Source organism: Equus przewalskii, chromosome 28, assembly GCF_037783145.1.
Source record: "Equus przewalskii isolate Varuska chromosome 28, EquPr2, whole genome shotgun sequence".
Classification (NCBI taxonomy): Eukaryota; Metazoa; Chordata; class Mammalia; order Perissodactyla; family Equidae; genus Equus; species Equus przewalskii.
Window position 1 is genome coordinate 19,445,954 of NC_091858.1, and position 21,009 is coordinate 19,466,962.

General features: G+C 41.4%; 1 protein-coding gene and 1 long non-coding RNA gene across 3 annotated transcripts in view; one reads left to right on the top strand and one right to left on the bottom strand.

Annotated features, from left to right (window-relative positions):
- The window catches only part of MTMR7 (myotubularin related protein 7), a 105,807-nt gene extending 96,081 nt beyond the window's left edge, over positions 1–9,726 (bottom strand). For both annotated transcript variants that reach the window (XM_070598290.1, XM_070598289.1), the window contains exon 1: positions 9,265–9,726. In XM_070598290.1, the coding sequence (XP_070454391.1) occupies positions 9,265–9,711 (447 nt within the window). In that variant the 5' untranslated portion in view covers positions 9,712–9,726. The remainder of the gene's footprint in view (positions 1–9,264) is intronic.
- LOC139080047 (uncharacterized) lies at positions 9,592–20,201 on the top strand. Its single transcript, XR_011534174.1, has 2 exons — positions 9,592–10,045; positions 15,787–20,201. It is a non-coding gene; the product is annotated as an uncharacterized lncRNA (long non-coding RNA).
- The last annotated feature ends 808 nt before the right edge of the window (positions 20,202–21,009 follow it).

The following is a 21,009-nucleotide window of genomic DNA, read 5'->3' on the forward strand; positions in this document are numbered from 1 at the left end:
GCCTCCTAACACTAAATAATTGATGATGCATTCATGCAACGTGAGACCATGTAGTTGTGACAAGTCACTTTTCAGAGAAATGTTTAATAAAGTGAGAAAAATATTTATGGTAGACGATGATATAAAAACATAAGTTCTCACCCTCCAAAATTATATACACACACATACAGAAAGAGAGAAAATGGACCTAATTTTGTTTTATATTGTTTTTCTATTTATATGTAAAGAAAAGGGCTGACAATATATACAAAGTTAACAGTTTTTCCTGGGTGTTGAGATGATGCATAACTTTTATTTTCTTGCTACTCTTTTGAACCAAATTTTCTGTAATGTATTACTTTCAAAATCAGAAAAAAGGCTTTTAAAAAAATACACATAGGAGGCCAGTCCAGTGGCCTAGTGGTTAAGTTCAGCACACTCCACTTCAGCAGCCCAGGCTCAGTTCTAGAGTAAGGACCTACATCACTCATCAGTGGCCACGTTGTGGTGGCAACCCACATACAAAACAGAGGAAGATTGACGTAGATGTTATTTAGCTCATGGCAAATCTTCCTCAGCCAAAAAAAAAAAATATATATATATATACACACACACACAGACACACACACACATAGATATGACACCAAAAGCACAAGTGACAGAAGAAAAAAATGGGTAAGTTGGACTTCACAAAAATTAAAAACTTTTGTGCTTCTAAGGACACCATCAAGACAGTGGAAAGAAAACCAATAGCTGGGAAAAGACATTTGCAAGTCCTATATCTGATTAAGGACTTGTATCGAGAATATATATAGAATTTTTGCAGCTCAATAATTAAAAACACAAATAACCTAATTAAAAAATGAACAAAAGATTTCAATAGACGGTTCTCCAAAGAAGATACACAAATGATCACTAAGCACATGCAAAGATGCTCGACATAATTAGTCATTAGCGAAACGCAAATCAAAACCACGATGAATACCATTTAACACTCATTAGGATGATAAAAGAGACAGAAAATAACAAGTGCTGACAAGGATATGGAAAAATTGGAACGCTCATATGTTGTCCGTGGGATCTCAAAATGGTGTAGCCACTTCGGAAAATAGTGCAGCAGTGCCTCAAAATGTTAAACATAGGGCTGCCATATGATTCAGCAATTCCACTCTTAGAGAAGTGAAATTCCACCTAAGAGGAGTAAAAACATACGCCTGCACAAAAAATTGTACACGAAAGTTCATAGGAGTATTATTCACAGTAGCCAAAAACCAGAAGCAATACAAATGTCCATCAACTGAAGAATGGATAAACAAAATGTGTGTGTATCCATAGAATGGATAAAAAGGAATGAAGTGCTGACACATGCTACAATTTGGACGAACTGTGAAAACATTATGCTACGTGAAAAAAGCAAGCCACTAAAGACCACAGATTGTATGATTCAACTTACATGAAATGTCCAGAAAAGACAAATACATAGAGATAGAAAATACATCTGGGGCCAGCCCCATGACTGAGTGGTTAAGTTCACGTGCTCTGCTTTGGCGGCCCAGGGTTTTGCTGATTCAGATCCTGGGCACAGACCTAGCACTGCTCATCAGGCCACGCTGAGGTGGCATCCCACATAGCACAACCAGAAGGGCCTGCAACTAGAATATACCACTATGTACTGGGGGGCTTTGGGAAGAAGGGAAAAAAAAAAAGATTGGCAACATATGTTAGCTCAGGTGCCAATCTTTAAATAAAAAAAGAAAGAAAATCATCAGTGGTTTGTGGGGGCAGCAGGAAGAAGAAATGGGGAGTGACTGCTAATGGGTGTGGGGTTTCTTTTTGGAGTGACAACATGTTCTGAAATTAGATCATTGTGATGGTCGCATACCTCTGTGAATACACAAAAAAGCACAGAATTATATTCTTAAAAAGGGTTAATTTTATGTGAATTCTCAGTAAAGCTGTTATTAAATAAGTATATATATACATACTAAAGCTGTTATTAAATAAGTGTATATATATACACACACATACTACACACACTAAAATCACCAATTATTAAAATGGAAAAGATATAAAAAGATAATTCAGAAAAGTAACAAAATAACCAATAAACATTCTTGAAAATGCTTCAACCTCACCAGTAATAAGAAAAATTACAATGAAAGAACGAAGTGCTATTCCTCCCTTTAAATTAGCAAATATTTTTAAACAACAAAGCAACGGTATAGTGAGAAAGACACTCTATCCTGTTTTTGAAAATTGATGTAACATTTTTGGAAAATCATTTGGCAACATATATAAACCATATAATTGTTTATCTTCTGTGACACAGTAATTCCATCTAGGGCTCTATCCTAAAGGAGTAATCACATATGCAGATAATTAATAAACAAGATGTTCATCATAACATTATTGTAATAGCCTTATGTGGAAATGGTTAATGTGATAACATTTTCACAGGATAAAAAATCACATAGTCTTATAAAAACATGTTTTCAAACACCACAATATGGTAAGTTAAAAGAAGCATATTAGAAGACTGAACTGGGTGATCCTAAATTTCTAAACAAACAAAAAATTTGAGTATTCATGCAAAGAAAAAGTGCCAGAAGGAAATATACTCAAATATTAATAGTGATTAATTTCTATATTGATTCTAACATAGAATCAAAAGTAATATAACCTGAAAATTATCATCTGTTAAATGAAGATGAAAGAGATAACACTTAGTGCCAATGGAATAATGGTGGAGAATGACAGGGAGAAAGCCAATCTTCTCATGACTACTGATCTCTCTCCATTACAGAGAGAATTTGCAATTGAGATTGCTATTTTCCAACGGGGAATATAGAACTTTGTAATTATAAGTTGGCGAGTTTGACATGAATTCTAGGCAAGATTCTAAAATGGCTTCTTTAACGGAATTTTGTATGAACCTAGAAAAGGAAACCATCAATCAGCGGGAACACCACGGATTCACGCAGTCATCATCGCAGACTACTTCATTCTTTTCTTTGATGAGCTATTTGGAGAGGTAACAGAGGAGAAGTTTACCAAATGGTAGATGGCACCAAACTGAGGGAACCAGTGGATCTGCTATGAGGATGGAGAAGCTGGGAGATGGGGGCAAGTGGCTTAAGTCACTAAGAAGTCACATCCACCTAATCTAGTTTCTTTCTTGAATGAGATCTTGGATGAGATCATGGATGAGGTAACAGAGGGCAAGTTCATTAAACAGTAGATGGTACCAACCCGAGAGGAACAGGAGGTGCATATCAGGATCCAAAACAGAGTAAGAGATTAAGCAATAAGCTAAACGCAATGAGATAATATTCAACAAAGTGTAAGACATTATCATTCAAGGAAAAGGCAGAGAAGACACGACTTCACAGCACATCATGTGGAGACAACCTAAGGGTTCTCTTCCACAGTAAGCTCACCAGAAGGCCACTGAGATGGGACTTGATGACATATACAATTTAAAAATAGTTATCAAATTTTACTCTCTCCCAATTCAACCAAACCTAAAGTAATCCTACATTTTTTTTAACTCATTGAGTAAAGTAACCAGGATAGTAAAGGGAGTTAAAACCAAGCCACGGGTCGTTTGCCAGAGCAGGTGGTACTAAGCTAACTACTTAAGTAGGAGGGAAGGGTTAGGGAGACAGCAGCATGGTACAAAATACTTGAAAGGCCATTTCCTGGAAGGAGGGCTGATGCATTGGGCAATATCCCAAGGGACAGAACTAAACCCAATTACTAAAAATTACAGTGAGACAGATTTTGACCAAATATAAGGAAAACTTCTTAATGGTTAGAGCTGTCCATGGTCACGGATTGCCAAGGGACACAGTGAGTTCTCTGCATGAGAAGCATGAAGTTCGATGTGGCTGGGCACTTGGCTCAGAGGAAATTCAAACGTGATTCTAGTCTGTTCTCCCCTCAGATGCCTGAAATGCCTCCATGTCTTCACTGACAAGAGTCATCCAGACTCTGCTTAGACACCTCTATTCCTTCAAGAGATAAACTAATTTCTTTTAAACAAACTGGTAAATTGTGGGAAAGAACTTCTCTATATCAAGCAAGACCTTCCGCCCTGCAATGTCTACCCTTTATTTCCACTGTCTGGGACTACAAAGAATTTGCCTAAATCCTGGGCCATATGAGAAGCTTCCAAATACTGAAAGATGTTGTGTGATAAGAACGCTTACTATAAGACTGCTCCTAACCTCACTCACTCTGCTCTGGACCTTATACATTAAGAAAATCATACCAGGGATTTTCACAGGGGCACGAAACCCAAATCCTTAATAGTGGAGACAGGTTACCCAACTATAGTCAAATGAACACAATGCAATCATTAAAACAATAAAGAGGTGGATGACTTCTGAATATAACACACATATACAAAATAACAGCGGGCAAAAACTTCAGTAACAGAAAAGGCATGCTATTTATGACTATGTAAAAAATGGCATTTTATCATAAATTAGAAGTGAATTTGGAGTGTTATAAATATAACTTCATGCTCACTGGGTTGTTTTTCTAAGAAACTGTTTCAACGTATAACAATAAAAATCTATATTCCCTTTTGATGTAAACCTATCTATTTACACCATTTAAACAATGATTTCCAAAGTACCCAGACTCTGTATACTATATAAATCACTCTATATTATTGAATGCATATGAAGGGGAAGAATTTAGTTTTAAAACATATAAGATGTAATTTCATTTTCCTCAAAAATTTAACATAGAGTTACTATATGACCCAGTAATTTCACTTCTAGAGATACAGCCAAGAGAACTGAAAACTTACGTTCACATACAAGGAAAGTATATGAAATGTTCAGAGGAGCACTAGTGATAATAATCAAAAAGTGGAAACAACCCAAATGCCATCCATTGATGGATGGAGAAACAGAATGTGGTACATCCAGAGAATGAAATATTATTCTGCAACAAAAAGTAATGAAGTACCAATGCATGCTATAACTTAGATGAACTCAGAAAAGATTATCCTAAATGAAGGAAGCAAATGATCACAGGCCAACATGTTATATTACTCCGTTTATATGAAATGTCCAGAATAGGCAAATCCAATGGAGACTAAAGTAGACAGGCAGTTGCCATGGGCTGGAGGGGGAATGACGCCTGACTACTAATAGATAATGGGTTTCTCTTGGAGATGATAAAACTGTTCTGAATTAGATGGTAGTGACAGTTACAAAACGCTGTAAATATACTAAAAAACACCGAACCGTACACTTTAAAATGACTGAAAGGGTGCATTTTATGTTATTTGAATTCTACCATATTAAAACTATATATAATCACAAAATACATATAATTATATATATGCTATATATTTTACATAATATATTGACACCCACAAGTACTTAACACTATTGCAAGGTTCACAATACTGTACCAGTCACGGGTACCAGGCATATGAGGCTTGGATTACTCAAGCAAATACTAAAAACCAAAGTGCTGAAATCAAGAATTAGTCATCCCTTCTATTACTCGATTATTCATTAATTTACTGTGTGCTTACTTGGTGCCCAGAACTATGTTGGGTGCTGCAGATACAGGTGAACAAGATATGATCCTCCCCTTCACTGGGCTTCTGGTCCAGCAGGGGAACTTCATATTAAACAAATAATCAGCCAAATAAATTTAAAACTCGTAACAAGGGGCATGAGGTGAAAATACGGTGATAGAATATGACAGGCAGACCTGATTTCGATGGGGAATTGGACAATAGCCTCTCTGAGGAAATTATATTTAATCTGAAACTAGAAAGACGAGAGATGGGGCCAGGTGAAGAGTGAGGATAAGAGTATGCCCCAGAGGGAATGGCAGTGCAAAAGTCCTGAGGCAGAAAAGAACCTGTCACATGTGACAAACCCATGGAAGCCAGTGGTGATCAGAGGGGAAGGAACAATGAGATGGTCACAGAATGAGGCTGGGGCAGTAGGCAGAGTCAGTCCACGCAGGGCCCCACTGGCTGCCGTGGAGAGTCTCTATATCCTGGGTACAAAGGGAAGCTACCCAAGAATTTGAACATGGAAGTAAGATGATCAATTTGTCACAAAGCATCACTCAGGCTTCCTCTGTGGAGAATGGATTAGAGAGCAAAGAGAAAACTAGGAGACCAGTTAGGAGGTTAATAACACACTTCAGGCTGCTTCTAGGAACCCTGATGCCTCTTCACAGAACTAAGTCGGACTTGAACTCAAACTATCCCTAAGCTTCTTGCAGGGCATCTTCTTGCCAGCAAGTTGTCAGAGGTAAAGAAAGCCAGACAGTGAAGGAGAAACCCCGAAGTTCACTGTGATGACTGCGGGTAAGCTTGGTGTCCTCACTTCAACCCAGCTGCAAACTAGCTCTCCCTTGGAACATTTTTCTTTCTGTAGAGGAATCATTCTGCAAGAGAAACACCCTGCTTAGCATCTGCTCTATTAAAGGCTTCACTTACACACACACACACACCCAGGAAGAAACATGTGCAAAGCACTCCAGATTATTCATGTGCATCTGTCTCCTTAAACCGCACTCCAGAGACTGAAGCAGCACACAGGGGCTGTGATGGGGAGCGCAGTCTACAAAGAGTAAATGACTGACTTTCACGGTGGGCAGAAAGCAACTGTACATTGCACACGCATGCATTTCTTTTCCTCTTAAAATAAAACCCTGCTACCCACATGGTAAATATCGCTCAAACCCACCGTAGTCAGATAAACAAACTTTGTGCATACTCTGTATAAGCCACCCAAGATGTGAAATCATGAAGTCTAAGTGAAGTTACCCATTCGGCTCCCCCAGAGTATAATGGAAGTAAATAATAAAGATGAATATGACCATCAATATTATGCATTTTACAACAAGTGATCTGTAGGTAGTCTTGCTCGCTTTTTCATTTACATTGCAAAAATTAGTTTTGTTTGTGGGGTTTTTTGGCAGATAATACGGTTTTATTGTCCTCAATTAGGGGTGGCTCTAATAAACAACTGATCTTGCAATTTAATAACTACCAAAACAAGTTACAGACTTAAATGCTGCAAAAATTAGTTTTGCACTTAAAAATTTAAAATGAAGAGATGCTGTTTATCCTCAAGGAATCATTTTTATCTTTTCACCGTTAAGGTTTTCAGCTTCTTTGAGGTTGTAAGGATTTACGAGAATACATCTTAGTTGCGAGAATACATCTTATTTACACAACTGCAAGACAGCTGTCTCAAATGCTCCTGGTCCTCCTTGATGCCTTGCAGAGTAACACTCAGCTCTTCTAAGAAGGCTTCCTTCTCCCTTTATGGTAGAGCCAATCCTCCATCCATTCTCCCCTCTCTGCCCACTGCCCACTGTACATCTCTATCCAGATTTGCAACTGCCTTGTCTCCCAGAATGGGAGCTCCCTGACGTTTCATGCTCCCAGGACCTAACACAGAGCATTGTACATGAAAGGTTCTCAAATGCTCGTAGAGTGAAATGAATGAATGAATAAATCGAATCCACCCAACCTCTGTAGCTCTTTATTTTTTACACTCGCATTATCCTAAATGTTAATGACCCCCAATTCAATGACATTTCAGATAGTTCTCCATTTTCCCTCACTCCTTTCCATTTCCTGATAAAAGGAGATTTCTGATTTGAAGTACTACACTGCTTGGAGGGTGTTTATGAAAACCAACCGTAAGAATAAATGAGAATCTTGCTTGCTGCTCAGGCTTACACACATGGCTTTGCACACAGTTAGTCTGAATATACACTAGAAAAAGCCTTAACTCCTCAAATTCATATTCTCTAGGAAAATGGCACCCGGTGCCCTATCACTCTATCGCTCTTGCTATTGACATTCACATCAGATAGCATTTTTTTAAAGGCCCCTTCATCACGACAAAGAAAGGCTGACCTTGGCAAAGGCAGAGGGAGTTCATGAGTTAAATTCGTCATTCTGGAATAAATTATTTAGTACCACTTAAACCCTGAAAGCTTTGAGGCACCTATCCTGTAGTTTATGGCACTCTCTTCTAAGTTTACAATTTCCTGATTGTGAAGCAACAATTTAATTCCACAGGGCAAAATCAATACAATTTAAATCTACTGTTGGAACTAACATTCTCTGGCAAACTAAAAGATTTATTCTTCCACGGGCACGAGATAATTGTAAAGCTGCTTTTACAAAGAGATACTTAGGAACCATTCCAGAATTTAGGAATGACTTCTTCTTACCGGACTTAAGTCAAAGCAATGGCCCTCCTCTCCCCATGAAATGAGTGGGATCTGTGGGGCCACCTAAGTTCTGACCACTCAGACCTTGCTTTGACTTAACTCTCTGAAAGGCCTAGATTTCCAACAGGAGCTCATCCTGGAAACGCAAGGAGCTGTGGTGGCAGTAACAGGAGAGAACCAACAGGCTTTTAAAGTATATTCTTCCGCTAGTTTAGGGTTTTGATCAGACAGGAATGTCGATCATCTTTTCCACTCTCAGTTATATTACTAGTACAACTATGAGTAGGGTTTGGTAAAGCGATCAACGTTTCCAGTGTTATTTAACTGCAATGATGAGGGACCAGGCGCTTTTGTTGAGTGACAAAAGCTGGTGTTGTTTAAAACACACCAGTAGACGAATGTATAAGCTGCACCCTTCTCCCCAAAGAATGAAACAGGCTGGAAAAGGCAAGAAGATGGTAGGACTGATAACATCATTCAACCTAAGGCAAACAGGAGCGCCCTGTTAAGATCCATTGCGGCTGACAGCCTGAAGATGGGACGCCGGAAGAGCGAGCTGGGCGGGTCTGAACCCTTAGATGCAACAAGCTCCCCAAGAGCATTCAATCCCCCTGCAGAGAACTCCATTCCTCTCATCTGTATTAGGAAAGCTGGTTTCTCTCTCAACTGCTCAGAACGGCCAACACAAAAACTGGAAGGAAAAAAAAAAGCAGCAACAGCAACAACCCAGTGCCAAACCAGAAGGGAGCGTTTATCAGCAGATCCCCAGCCCCATGACTCAATAGACAACTGGGGTTCCCTCCCATTCACCCTATGTCCACCCCGAAGGACCAGAGCTTAGAGCCAGCAGCAGCCAAGGCTGGGCCTGTGAGGCAGCCAGAGAAGGATGAGCCTCACGGCGAACCGAGAGATGCTCGGCGCTGCCTCCTCCTCCCCAGCTCGCGGGGCCGGTTCGCCCAGCGCCCCGCAGGGAGGCCGGGCCGCCCGCACGCTCAGCATCCCTCCGGCCGCCCAGCTCTGGCTCAAGCTTCTCGGCCCACGCCGTGCACCCACCTTGGGCGTGCGGATGTGCTCCATGGCGGGCGGGTCTGCAGGGCTCCGGGCCGGGCGGCCTCCCGCACCTGCGCGCGTCCGTAACGCGGCGGGAGGGCGCGGGGTGGGGGCTTCGCCACCGGCCGGGGGCGGGCGGGCGGGCTGATTGAGGAGCCAGGCTCCGCCCCCAGGTGCGCGGCGCCCGCGCGAGGCCGGCGTGCGGGGCCCTGGGCGCCCGCGCGGCCCTAGAGCGCGCGCGCTGCGCTCCTGCCACCTGTCCTCCCCGCCCCGCCCCGCCTCGCCTCGTCTCTGGCTGCGGTCGCCGGAGCAGGAGCGCCCGCTTCCTTTAAAGAGGGCCAGCCAGCGTCGTACTGCGAGGCTACTGTTCCCCAAGACACAATGGGGGCCTTGTGTTAGGTGTGACCGCTGGAAGGGAGATGGCAATCCGCGCCGCTCCACACCGCCCATCCGCTTCCTTCCCGAGCGTTCCAGGATAGGTGGGACTTCAGGGTGGGGCAGAAAAAAGGCTGCCACATGCTCTCCAGATCCAGTAAGGCCCTAGCGGGCTCTGTCTGTATATTTCAGCACGTGGGCAGCCGGCATAGCATTTGGGCTGGGGGTGGAAATAAGAGCAACAGTGTTGGCGCCCTAGGAGGTGCCTGTTAAGTCAGTCATCTCACGTCAACCTGCGACTTCGCTGTTGGAACTGTTGGAAGGGACGCTTTCCCTTGGCACTGTGTTGAGTGCTCATTTGCCGTCTTCACTGAACTGGAAGATAGAGATAGAAAGCATCCATTATAAGGTACCGTGTTTTCGTTTATGATGTTGAGTAGTTGTTGCTATTGTTAGTATTAAGCCATTGGGAAAAGCCAAAGAGAAGAAATGCGTCCTTTTTTCTTGCAACCCTAAGTGTACAACACTCCACCATAACTAAAATTTCACGGAACTCTACATAGTTCTTAGACTAGTATCTATTCCATGTTTTCCTAGCCCTTATACATCTCTCTTTCTGACTGGATTGTAAATTATTTGTAGAGACTCTATTTTTTATCTCTTTTTGTCCAATGCATAGTAGGCACATTGCAGCCTTCCAAATAAATGTTTATTTAATCAATATAGTGTTACATTTATTTTTAAAGTTCCAGATCGCCTTCACATGTCTTATATCATTTCATCTTCCTACCGCCCTGGGAGTCGGTTAGGATATTTGCATATGACAAAATTGACCCTGGTATAATTTCTTTATTACTGAAGAACACCAGGAATACAGTCAGGACCACTCTGGTCACAACTCATACACTGGCCTAGTCTCTTCATTTATAAAATAAGAGAGTCACCTGCCTAGATGACGTCAGATGTAGCTTCCATCTCCAAATTCCATCAATACTAGGACTCCTGTGTCCACTGGGGGGAATAGATTATGAATGATTTAATGATCCTGGAATTATGTGCTTTCTTCTATCCCTCTACTGGTGGGTTTATCAAGAGTTTACTTGGTGAGTACTTACTGCACACGAGTATTTTTGACCTGTTGCATATAAGCATAGATTTCTTTTAAAGCACCCATAACACTAATTGGTAGGTGAAAAGATATAAATCCGAACAATTTAAATAGCCTACTGCAAAGAAAAATTTTTTAGATTAGTTCAAAAATACATCTTCCATTAATCAGAGCTATAAAATCAGCATTAGGTTAAAATAAGTGAGGAATTATATCCAAATTATTAGGATAAGTTAACATAGAATAAACTAGAAATAAAATAACAACAGGGAAGGAAATCTGTATATAAATATTTTGGTGTCATTGAACAGTTCTCTGAGGAATCCTCCTTGGCTTATCCCCTAGCCCCAATCGCTATCCAGGTTGTTAGATGACAAACTGTTGACTTCTGACAGCCACTCTGCACTTCTGGTATTTAGACTGCCTCATGTCCCCAAGTTTCACTGTCTCTCCAAACCCGCACCCAGTAAAGCAGGAGAATTTGAACAAAGCAGCAAGAACTGGAGGGCAGTGAAGTGAGAAAAGCAAGAGTACGTCCTTGAAATGGCTGCCTCTGTTGATCCTAAGTAAGGCAAAAAGTGTGACTAGCCATTCATTTACTTAAGAAACATTGATGTGAACTGACTGATGGTCATGCACAAGGTACTATGGCAGTTGCTGGGAGATTGAAGGGAGACCTGGAGGAGAAACATAGCGACGTGGATGACACCAAAGGAATGAAAAGTGGACCAACCAAGATGGCCCCAGAGCATGTGGAAATGTCAGAAGAAGCCTCAAGGAGGCTGATCTAGTTCCTACATTTTCTGTAGAGCCAAGAAGTGGGAAGGGGAGAAAAAACTTATTTTTCTAACGCTACATCATCTGCAGATGAATCCACGTCCAGATTTATGCTACATCAGCCTTTGCCCAGTGTTTGGGAAAATGGCTGTTTTTCTCTAGTATTTGTGAATCCTGAATGGAAAATAAGTATATTTCAACAAAACTATTTTCACTCTCAAGCAAAATATCAGACGAGTTAAGACCTAGTTACCTGCATATTCATCAAATTACTTCCCTTGCCCAGGAGCGTCGTGGTTGTCCTCATTTTGTTATCAGTGTTTCAGGTTTCAGTGATTTTCACCTTTGTGAAAATGGTAGATATGATTGTACACGTCAGTATTTACCTGTCCTTCACCGGCACACAGGAGGTGACACTTGTCCACCCTGTTACTGTTGGCTTGGACCATGTGACCGGTTCTGGCCAGTGGAATGTGAGAAGGGATGTGTTACTTTTGGGCCAAAGCTCTGCAAAACCTGTGTGGCCCTTCAGCTTTCTCTTCCCTGGTCTTAATATTTGGAGGTCACATATTGAGATGATAGAGAAAGTAATGATGATAAATTAGCTCTAAATTCGAGACGTGACCATGACCCAAGACTATTCAGCATTAGATTGAAATGGATGAAGAGAGAAACAGACTGTTTCTCCAAGCCATTGTTTGGAAATTAACTACTCTGAAGAGTCACAGAAGATTCTTTTGAGTGAAAAGAACATCTTTTTGTGGTTGTTTTTGCATGAAGCCACTGAGACTTAAAAGTTAATTAAACTTTGTCCCTAGCCTAACCTATCCTGACTTTACAGAGAAGGGGAATCAGGGAGAATCAAAATAATATACTGTCTCCACCTTCTGTGTTTCTGATCTTTTTAAAAGGGCTTGCTAATGTCCTCTAAGATCTCTAAGGACACGTCATATGCCAAGACTAAACTACTTTATTGGACATGACCAAATTTCTTCTAGAGAACATCTTCTTGAGAAATTTGTGTCACAGATATTCTAGTTGCAAATAATCTTGCTCTAAGAATTTTTAAATGAAAACATGATATTAACTGGGAACTTTCCCAAAATCCTGTGATCTTCAGTGACCTGAGGAGAATTTGGATGCTTATCAAACACTTGCAAGACTTTTTCCAGAATACTTACATTTCTCCTGAGGCAACTAAAACTTTTGATTTGGCAGTGAAGCCAAGAAATGTTTCCTCAGGGGGTAGTATTGCTAACGATTACAAATTCAATAAAATCCTATTCAGCGCTATTAAATCCTAGTGGTCCATGTTATGTGTGGAGGAGGGCACACATCTCTGAACAAGCACAGTCTCAGCTAGGAACGTATCAGATACCCGATATGATAAAGTCAGAGCTGCATTTGAGGTTCCGCCTGGAAAAAAAATAGCATCCTCGCCTTCAGGATTTTTATAAACTTGATGATGCAAAGTATCGATGTCTTCTTTGGCCTAGCCCTATGCCAGATGTAGAGAAACAACACTCTGTGGACTGCAGGCAGCTCTGCCTTTTTCTAGGAACTAAAAGGGAAGCTCTAGGCCAGCATAAAAAGAGCACTTACTTCTGTGAACAGGCGGGTTTTAAAATAGTCTCTTATATTTTGTTCTCCTTCCAAGAAAGCTCCTTGCCCAAGCCCAAGGCTTTGTTCTCAGACCACTTATTATTGTTTGGTGCATTTCTCCTGCCATCCCTTCAACCATCACTCTGATGCAGATAATTCCCGTATCAATATTTCCAGTCCTGAATTCTCTCTCTACCTCACGTGTTGTATTTCCGTCTGCCTGCTGAGTCCCTCCACTCAGATGTCATCCGTGTCACAAACTAGGTGTGGTTAAGACCATGGACTCTGGAGGCAGACAGATATGTATTCAAATCACAGCTCTGACAGGTGTTAGCTGTGTGACCTTGAGCAAGTTTTTTAACCACTCTCAGCCCCAGCTTTGTCACCTGTAAAATGGAGATAAGGATAATACCTCTGTTGCTTGGTTTCTCGTGTTGAGGAGTAGGTATCTCTATAGAGGGATGTTTATTATATCATTCCCTATGTTTTTGTATATGCCTGAGGCATATTATTTCAAAATAAAAAATAGAATTGATAGCAGGAAAAAAAATGGGATAATTACGCCTCTTTCTTAGGGTGGAGGTGACAACTCAGTAAGGTCGAGCATTTAACATATTTTGTGACAAATATTTATTGAGTGCTCACCTTGTGCCAAACACCGGAGATAAAAATGTGAACCAAAGCAGCCACAGTCCCTGCCCTCCAGGTGCTCCAGTCTAATAATATCAGCGATAATTATTGGTATCTTCCACCTAATACCGTATCCACCTCGTGACTTCATTATTTTTTTGTTCATCTCAATCGCTCAAGCTCCAAACCTTGGCGTTCTTTTCGGCTTATGTCTCTTCCTGGCCCCCATGTCCAGACAGATGTAGGTTCCTCCTCCACAACACTTCTTCAAATGGCCTTCCCCTGCCTTCCTCACTGTCATTACTCTGATTCAGATCCTCATTTCTTCTTCCTGGCTGGACTATTAGCCTCTGCTGCCAGATTAATCCTCCTAAAAAGCAGCTCTAACCAGGTCACTTTCCAGCTTAGAAACCTTAAAGTGCTTTGCACTTGCCTTCTGAATGAAGTACCATTTCCTTCTTCTGTCATTTAAAGCCCAGCCACATCCTACCACTCTCTTTTATAAACTGAGCAAAGTAAGTCACGGCACTTAGTAGGTGCTCAACAAATATTTTTTGGATGTATCAATTAGTCAACCAACCACTTCTTATATCCTGCATTTACTTATCTTTACATCTTTACTCATACTGTTCCAGTCTAGCAAATCCTTTGGGGTTCATTTCAAAATTCACTTCAACATTCTCTCCAGATGCACTTCTTCCAAAATAACTCTTGTCGGTTCATTCCAATAAGCAGAGATCATCACAGGCAGTTAATTTTCATCTGGAAGTGTCATTTTAGGCATCTCTCTCACAACTTCTTCACGGGGGACCTTGATCAGTCCACTCTCCCAAGAATACCAGGCTGGGCCACTACACTGTCAGCATCACGCTGACTAGATCTGATGAGCAGAAAGTAGCAGATGTACCCAAGATGCCCAAGTAAAGCACACATGTGTCAGAGTCCTGCTATCTTGGTGAAGTTTCTAGGGATCCGCAGTAGTCTGGCACATGTTGAAATAGCTTCTCCAACCCGAAGGGCAAGCTCCTCCATTTTGCACGTCTACCACTTATTGCTCTGACCTATAACTGAGCTAGCTGTAAGGGCTGCCGGCTCTGAGTGGTGCCTAGTACAAGAAAAGACTCTCTAGCTAGTTTGAGTTGTAGTGGAAACAGCGACCTCAGTGACCTTTTGTCCCCAGCAGCTCCAATATGCTCAAGGCATTTGCAGCATATAGGGGTGTGGTATGGAGCCGCCGGCAAGCTGCGACTGAAGCGTCACAGCTGGTTAGGGCATGGCCCACCTCCAGTAACACAGTGCCTCTATGCTCATTTTAAAAAGCTTCCTTTTATTTTTCATTGTGGTAAAATACATATAATGTAAAATTTACCATCTTAACCATTTTTAGGTGAACAGTTCAGTGGTATTAAGTACATTCACGTTGTTGTGCAATCATCACCACTATCTATTTCCAGAACTCTTTTGATCCTGCCGAACTCAAACTCTGTACCCATAGGACAGTGACTCCCCATTTCCCAGCCCCTGGCAACCACCATTTTGCTTTCTATCTTTCTGAATTTGACAACTCTAGGTGCCTCAGATAAGTGAAATCACACAGTGTTTGTCTTTCTGTGACTGGCTTCACTTAGCCTAATGTCTTCAAGGTTCACCCATCTGGCAGCATGTGTCAGAAATTTATCCCTTTTTAAGCTGAATATTCCATTGTACGTATATACCACATTTTGTATATCCATTCATCTGTCAGTGGATGCTTGGGTTGCTTCCTTCTTTGGCTATTGTGAATAATGCTGCTATGAATGTGGGTGTCCAAATATGTCCCTTTGAGACTCTGCTTTCAATTCTTTGGGATATATACAAAGAAGTGGAATTGCTGGGTCATATGGTAGTTCTATTTTTAATTTTTGAGGAAGCTCCATACTGTTTTCCATAGTGGCTGCACCATTTTACATTCTCACCAGCAGTGTACAAGGGTTCTAATTTCTCCACATCCACACCAACACGTGTTATTTTCTGTTGTCTTTTTTTTTCCATAGTGGCCATCCTGATGGGTGTGAGGTGGTCCTTTGTGCTCATTTTTAAAAGATGCAGAGGCAGCCCCTGAACTGAATTATATCTGATCCGTCATGCCACAGAATCAGCTCTGCCAGCAGCATTCAAGCATCAGGAGACAGTGGGACATTAGAGATGCCACCAGAGCTGATCCTGAAAGTCTAAGAGCATTGCATGAGCAGGTGGCTCCGACTCCCGTGCTCCTCTCTCTCAAGCCACATATACAGCTTCATGGGGCAATTAATGCACCTCGTCACAGAAGGAGAAAAAAGGCCAGCCTGGTTTGTAGATGGTTCTGCACAATACACTTGCACCAGCCTGAAGTGCTCCGGCATTGCAGCTCTGCCAGGAGCAGCAGGAAGGAATGAGAGGAGGGCTGTCGTCCCAGTGGGCAGAACTCTGTGCAGTTTTCCTGGGAATTTCACATGCCTTGAAGGACAGATGGCCACATGTACAGATCTATGCCAATTTAAGTTTGTTCAAATGTCAGGAACTTGGAAGGAACAAAATTGGAGACTGGTGATGAGAACTTAGGAAAATATTTATGGATTGATCTCTCAGGTTGAGCCCAGACTATGAAAATATTTGTGTTCTAAGTAAATCCTTACCGTAGAGCACCTGCTTCAGTGACACAGTAACATCCTCAATAATTATATGGACAAGATGATCCATTTTATGGTTATCAGTCACTTGAGGCTTTCCCAGCCACTTCAGAGCTTACTCAATGAGCTCATGAGTGAGTGGACATAGCGATAGGGATACAGTTTATATATGAACTCAGCAATGTGGCCTCCCCTCATCAAGTCTGATTTAGCTACCACCATTGCTTGGTGCCCAATCCACCCACAACAGAGACCAAGGCAGAACCCCCACCTTCCCCCGATCCTATACAGCATCCCTGGGGGACCAGCCAGCCACCTGAGGTAGGTTGTTTATACTGAACCCCTTCCAGCACAGAGGGACAAATATTTATCCTCAATATAATAAACGCATATTAAATATGGATTTGTCTTTCCTGCCCACAAGACTTCTGTCAGCATCCCATCATTGGACTTACTTCATGCTTATTCACTCTCCCAGTATCCCACAAAATATTTCTTGGCACCAAAAAAAGTTTTACAGAAAAATAAAAGACATAGGCAAATGTCTACAGATTCACTGGTCTTTTCGTATATCCATTTGCTCAGAAGCTCCTGGCCTCATAGACTCATGGAATGACCTATTAAAGATTCTATTTAATACCAGCTAAGAGAGAAACACCTTGAAAGAGTAGTGTGGTGTCCTACAGGATGGCGTGTATGCTCTAAGTTTCCAATATTGTCTTTTTCCCATATGTAGAATATGTGGGTCCAAGAAAAAAGGGGTGGAAATGGGAATGGCACCTCTTACTATTAAACCTGTTCATACATTTAATAATTTTTGGTCCCTGACTGCAATTTTGGGCTCCTTGGTTTAGAGGTTGTAATAACTGAGGTGAAAATGCTTCCACTGTGGTACACAACAATGCTTTTATCGAAGTGGAAACTGTGATGTTTCTCGTGCCATTAAACCAAAGGCCAAAAAAAAGGGGAAAGTTCATTAGCCATGGAGATTGACCCTAATTATCTAGAAGGAAACAGGGTTGTTGCTACCCAACAGAGGCACTGAGGAGTATGTCTGGAACTCAGGGACTCTCTGGGACACTGCCTTGTCCAGGGTGAAAAGCACCAGAAGATGCAGCAACTCTGTTAAGGAAATACATGCAAGGGCTCAGATCATCAAGGAATTAGCTGGTAAAGACCCCATCTAGTTTTACATGCTTTCTGGGAGTAAAAGGAAGACAGAATGGGTACTTGAAGGAAGGATACTGTAAGTACCAACTATGGCCTCATGAACACTTGCAGAAATAATGATTGTAGTGGCTACCTGTATATTCTTCCTTGTTCTCTGTGTTATCTCTGTGTCTATATTATCCCATCCCCCCACCTTTCCTATGCTATTTTATGTAAGATATGTTAATGGTGGTTAATTTTATAATTAAGTATTTAGATTATAAAACATCAAATTGGAATTTTGTTTAAACTAGAGGAGAAGTGAATATCACCCAGAGATGGATACTGTGAATGATGGGGTTTTGGATTTATTCATTTGGGGAAACGATGAGTATGTTTTGCTTGTAATAGTTGCACTAAACCAGGAAGAAGTATGTTGTGGTTGCTATTGTGGACTGAGTATGGTAGTTTAAGGGTTGTTCTGGGATACTGAATAGTTAAAGGGGTGGCCGGTAAGAGATATGGCCAGTTGTCACCCAGCATTTATCCCACCTCCCTCTGGCATGTCTTTCATTACTAGAGAGATTGGAAAGGTATAAGCTACATTTCTATATTTCCCAGACTCCTTTGCAGCAAGACTCAGGAATAGGTTCTTCCAATTTGATGCACTAGGAAAAGATTGGAAAGGTGGAATTAGAGAATAGGCAGTCTTCTTGCTGCTCTTCTCTTGGTAAGCAAAGTTATACAGATGCATTCAGATACAAATGCAATGGCCAGACTCGGCATACCCACATCTAGTCACTAGCTTTGTGGATGCTGAAAGACAGTTTAGCAGCAGCACAAATGACAGTAACTCTTGTCCTAGGATAGACAAAGTGGCAGTGTACTCACGATCACGACGGTTCAGGTAGCAGGCCTTTGATTTGTAGTCTTCTTGCCCTTCCATTAATTTTGTAAGCACCTAAGCCTTTGCATTAGATTCTGTCTGCTTAAGATACTGTTATAGACTGCATGTTTGTGTCCCCACAAAATTCATATGTTGAAGGCCTAACCCTCAATGGGAACATATTTGGAGATAGGGCCTATGAGAATGTAATAAAGGTTAAATCAGGTCGTAAGGGTGGTGGTGCCCTTATAAGAAGAAGAAGAGACAGCAGAGTTCTCTCTCTTCCATGTGAGGACATAGCAAGAAGGCAGCCATCCACAAGCCAGAAAGAGAGCTCTCACCAGAAACCAAATCCTGCTGGACCTTGATCTTGGACTTTCCAGCCACCGGGAACGGTGAAAAATAACTTTCTATTGTCTAAGCCACTCAGTTGTGGTATTTTGTTCTGGCAAGCCAAACTGACTAATGCAAATACCTTCAGTGGTTTACACTGATCCCAACTCGATGCAGCTATTTAGAAGAACATTTTCATTTATGAAATGTAAATATTCCAGGCTTCATAAACATATGAATACAAAAGCAGTCACATGAATATTCATACCTAAAATCTCACCAGCCCTAAGCCTCCATGTTCATTATAGGGTCCTCTTCTCCCTAATATTTCCAGAGGAAGCAATGTGTATACACAAGCCACTTCTGGTGGTTCCCTGCTCCCTTGCCAGCTGGGCCAGGATTCTGCTGCAGCAGACACAGCAAGAGCTGAAATATGCTGCTCCTCTTCACCTGGCACTGTTGCTGCTGGAAATCTGCCACCCTCGATGTCAAGGAAGCTGGAATCCTGCCTCTGCCTTCTGACTCAAAAATCAAACTTACATTCAGTCTGGAGGATTTCCCACTCTAAAGGTGTTCAACCTTCCAGAGTATGAGAGTTTTTTTCTTTCCCATCATGATGATCCAAGCGGGGCCTGCAACACCTTCCTTCAGTGCCAGTCGTGAACTAGGACTTTTGTCCTATTGTAGTTAGTGACTGCCATCATCAACACTGTTACTTTCACTGTGGTTATTGTCACTGACACCGCTGAAAACAAGCTCTTCTCAATGTTTGTGAAATTGTCAAGCCGGTACCACACCCGAGTGCCAGAGATCTGCCTGCTGCAGATAATCTTGTGAAATGAAAGTTAAGACATTCTTATTAGGCTCGGTTAGGGTTTGACCCACAGCAGAGCTCCTTGGGTTGCCAAAGTGTCAGAGTTCACAGTCTTCCAGCGCATGCATGTTGCCATCTCCCACAAGGTGCATAAATGGAATGTGTTTCTAAAATCAGTCAGCACACTGGACCCCAAACCACCACTCTCCCTCTGACATCAAGCCCTGATGCTAGGATATGCCTTTCATTTTTATCCCGTTTTCAGTTGTGATGAATTTCTCTCACGCTTCGGGCAGAGTTGAGTGCATTTCTGGGGAAGGTTGGTATGCAGCGCTCATCACGGGCTCCCTAATTCTTCAGACATCTGCAAATATCTGTACAGGGTTCAAGTTTTTGTAAATTCAGGAAGCTCTTCAGCTTCCATGAAAGTAACTATAATCCAACAGACCCATGGTGGACAAGAGTCTACCTAACCTAACAATCTGGAAGCATCAGAGCCCCAGCTCCACTCCAGCCAGGACTCCCTGTCAGGTTTTGAATAGTGAAACATTAGAAACAACAAGTATCAAAAATAGTAGAATTATCGAATAAAGTGTGGCGTGAACATATATAAAATACTGTATGAGCTTTACAGTTTTTTTTCAGAAAATACTTAATGACATAGAAAAATGCTCATGACAAAATTTTAAGCCAAAAAAACAGATAAAAAACTGTATAAATAGTATGATCTGTGTTGTGTTTCAAAATGTGTGTGTGCACATACGTATGTATGTGTGAAAGTGAAGAGAGAAAAAATAGAAGAAAGAAATATACAGATTTAATGATTACATCTGGGTGGTGGGTTTGTGGGTGATTTTAATTTTCTTTAAGATTTTTTTAATATTTTACAAATACATGCGTATTTTAACAATTATAAAGAGCATGTATTTTAAATGGTCATTACAAATAAAAACAAGTCATAGTCAATAATCATGGCATAGTGTCATGAGTCAAAGCAAACATTTTTGGAGGATACATTTTATTTTGGTTTCTTTTTTTTTTCTTAAAGATTTTATTTTTTTCCTTTTTCTCCCCAAAGCCCCCCGGTACATAGTTGTATATTCTTCGTTGTGGGTCCTTCTAGTTGTGGCATGTGGGACACTGCCTCAGCGTGGCTCGATGAGCAGTGCCATGTCCGTGCCCAGGATTCAAACCAACGAAACACTGGGCCGCCTGCAGCGGAGCGCGCAAACTTAACCACTCGGCCATGAGGCCAGCCACTATTTTGGTTTCTTAAAGCAAAATGTAAGTTGGATACTGAATAGTTGAGAGACCTTTGAAGTGTATACTTCCTAAAATTTCAATTCAAAAATAATCTTTCTGAGAAGTAATCCTTTTTCAAGGATAAAATCACGCTTATTTTCCATGAGGAAACAATAACAGC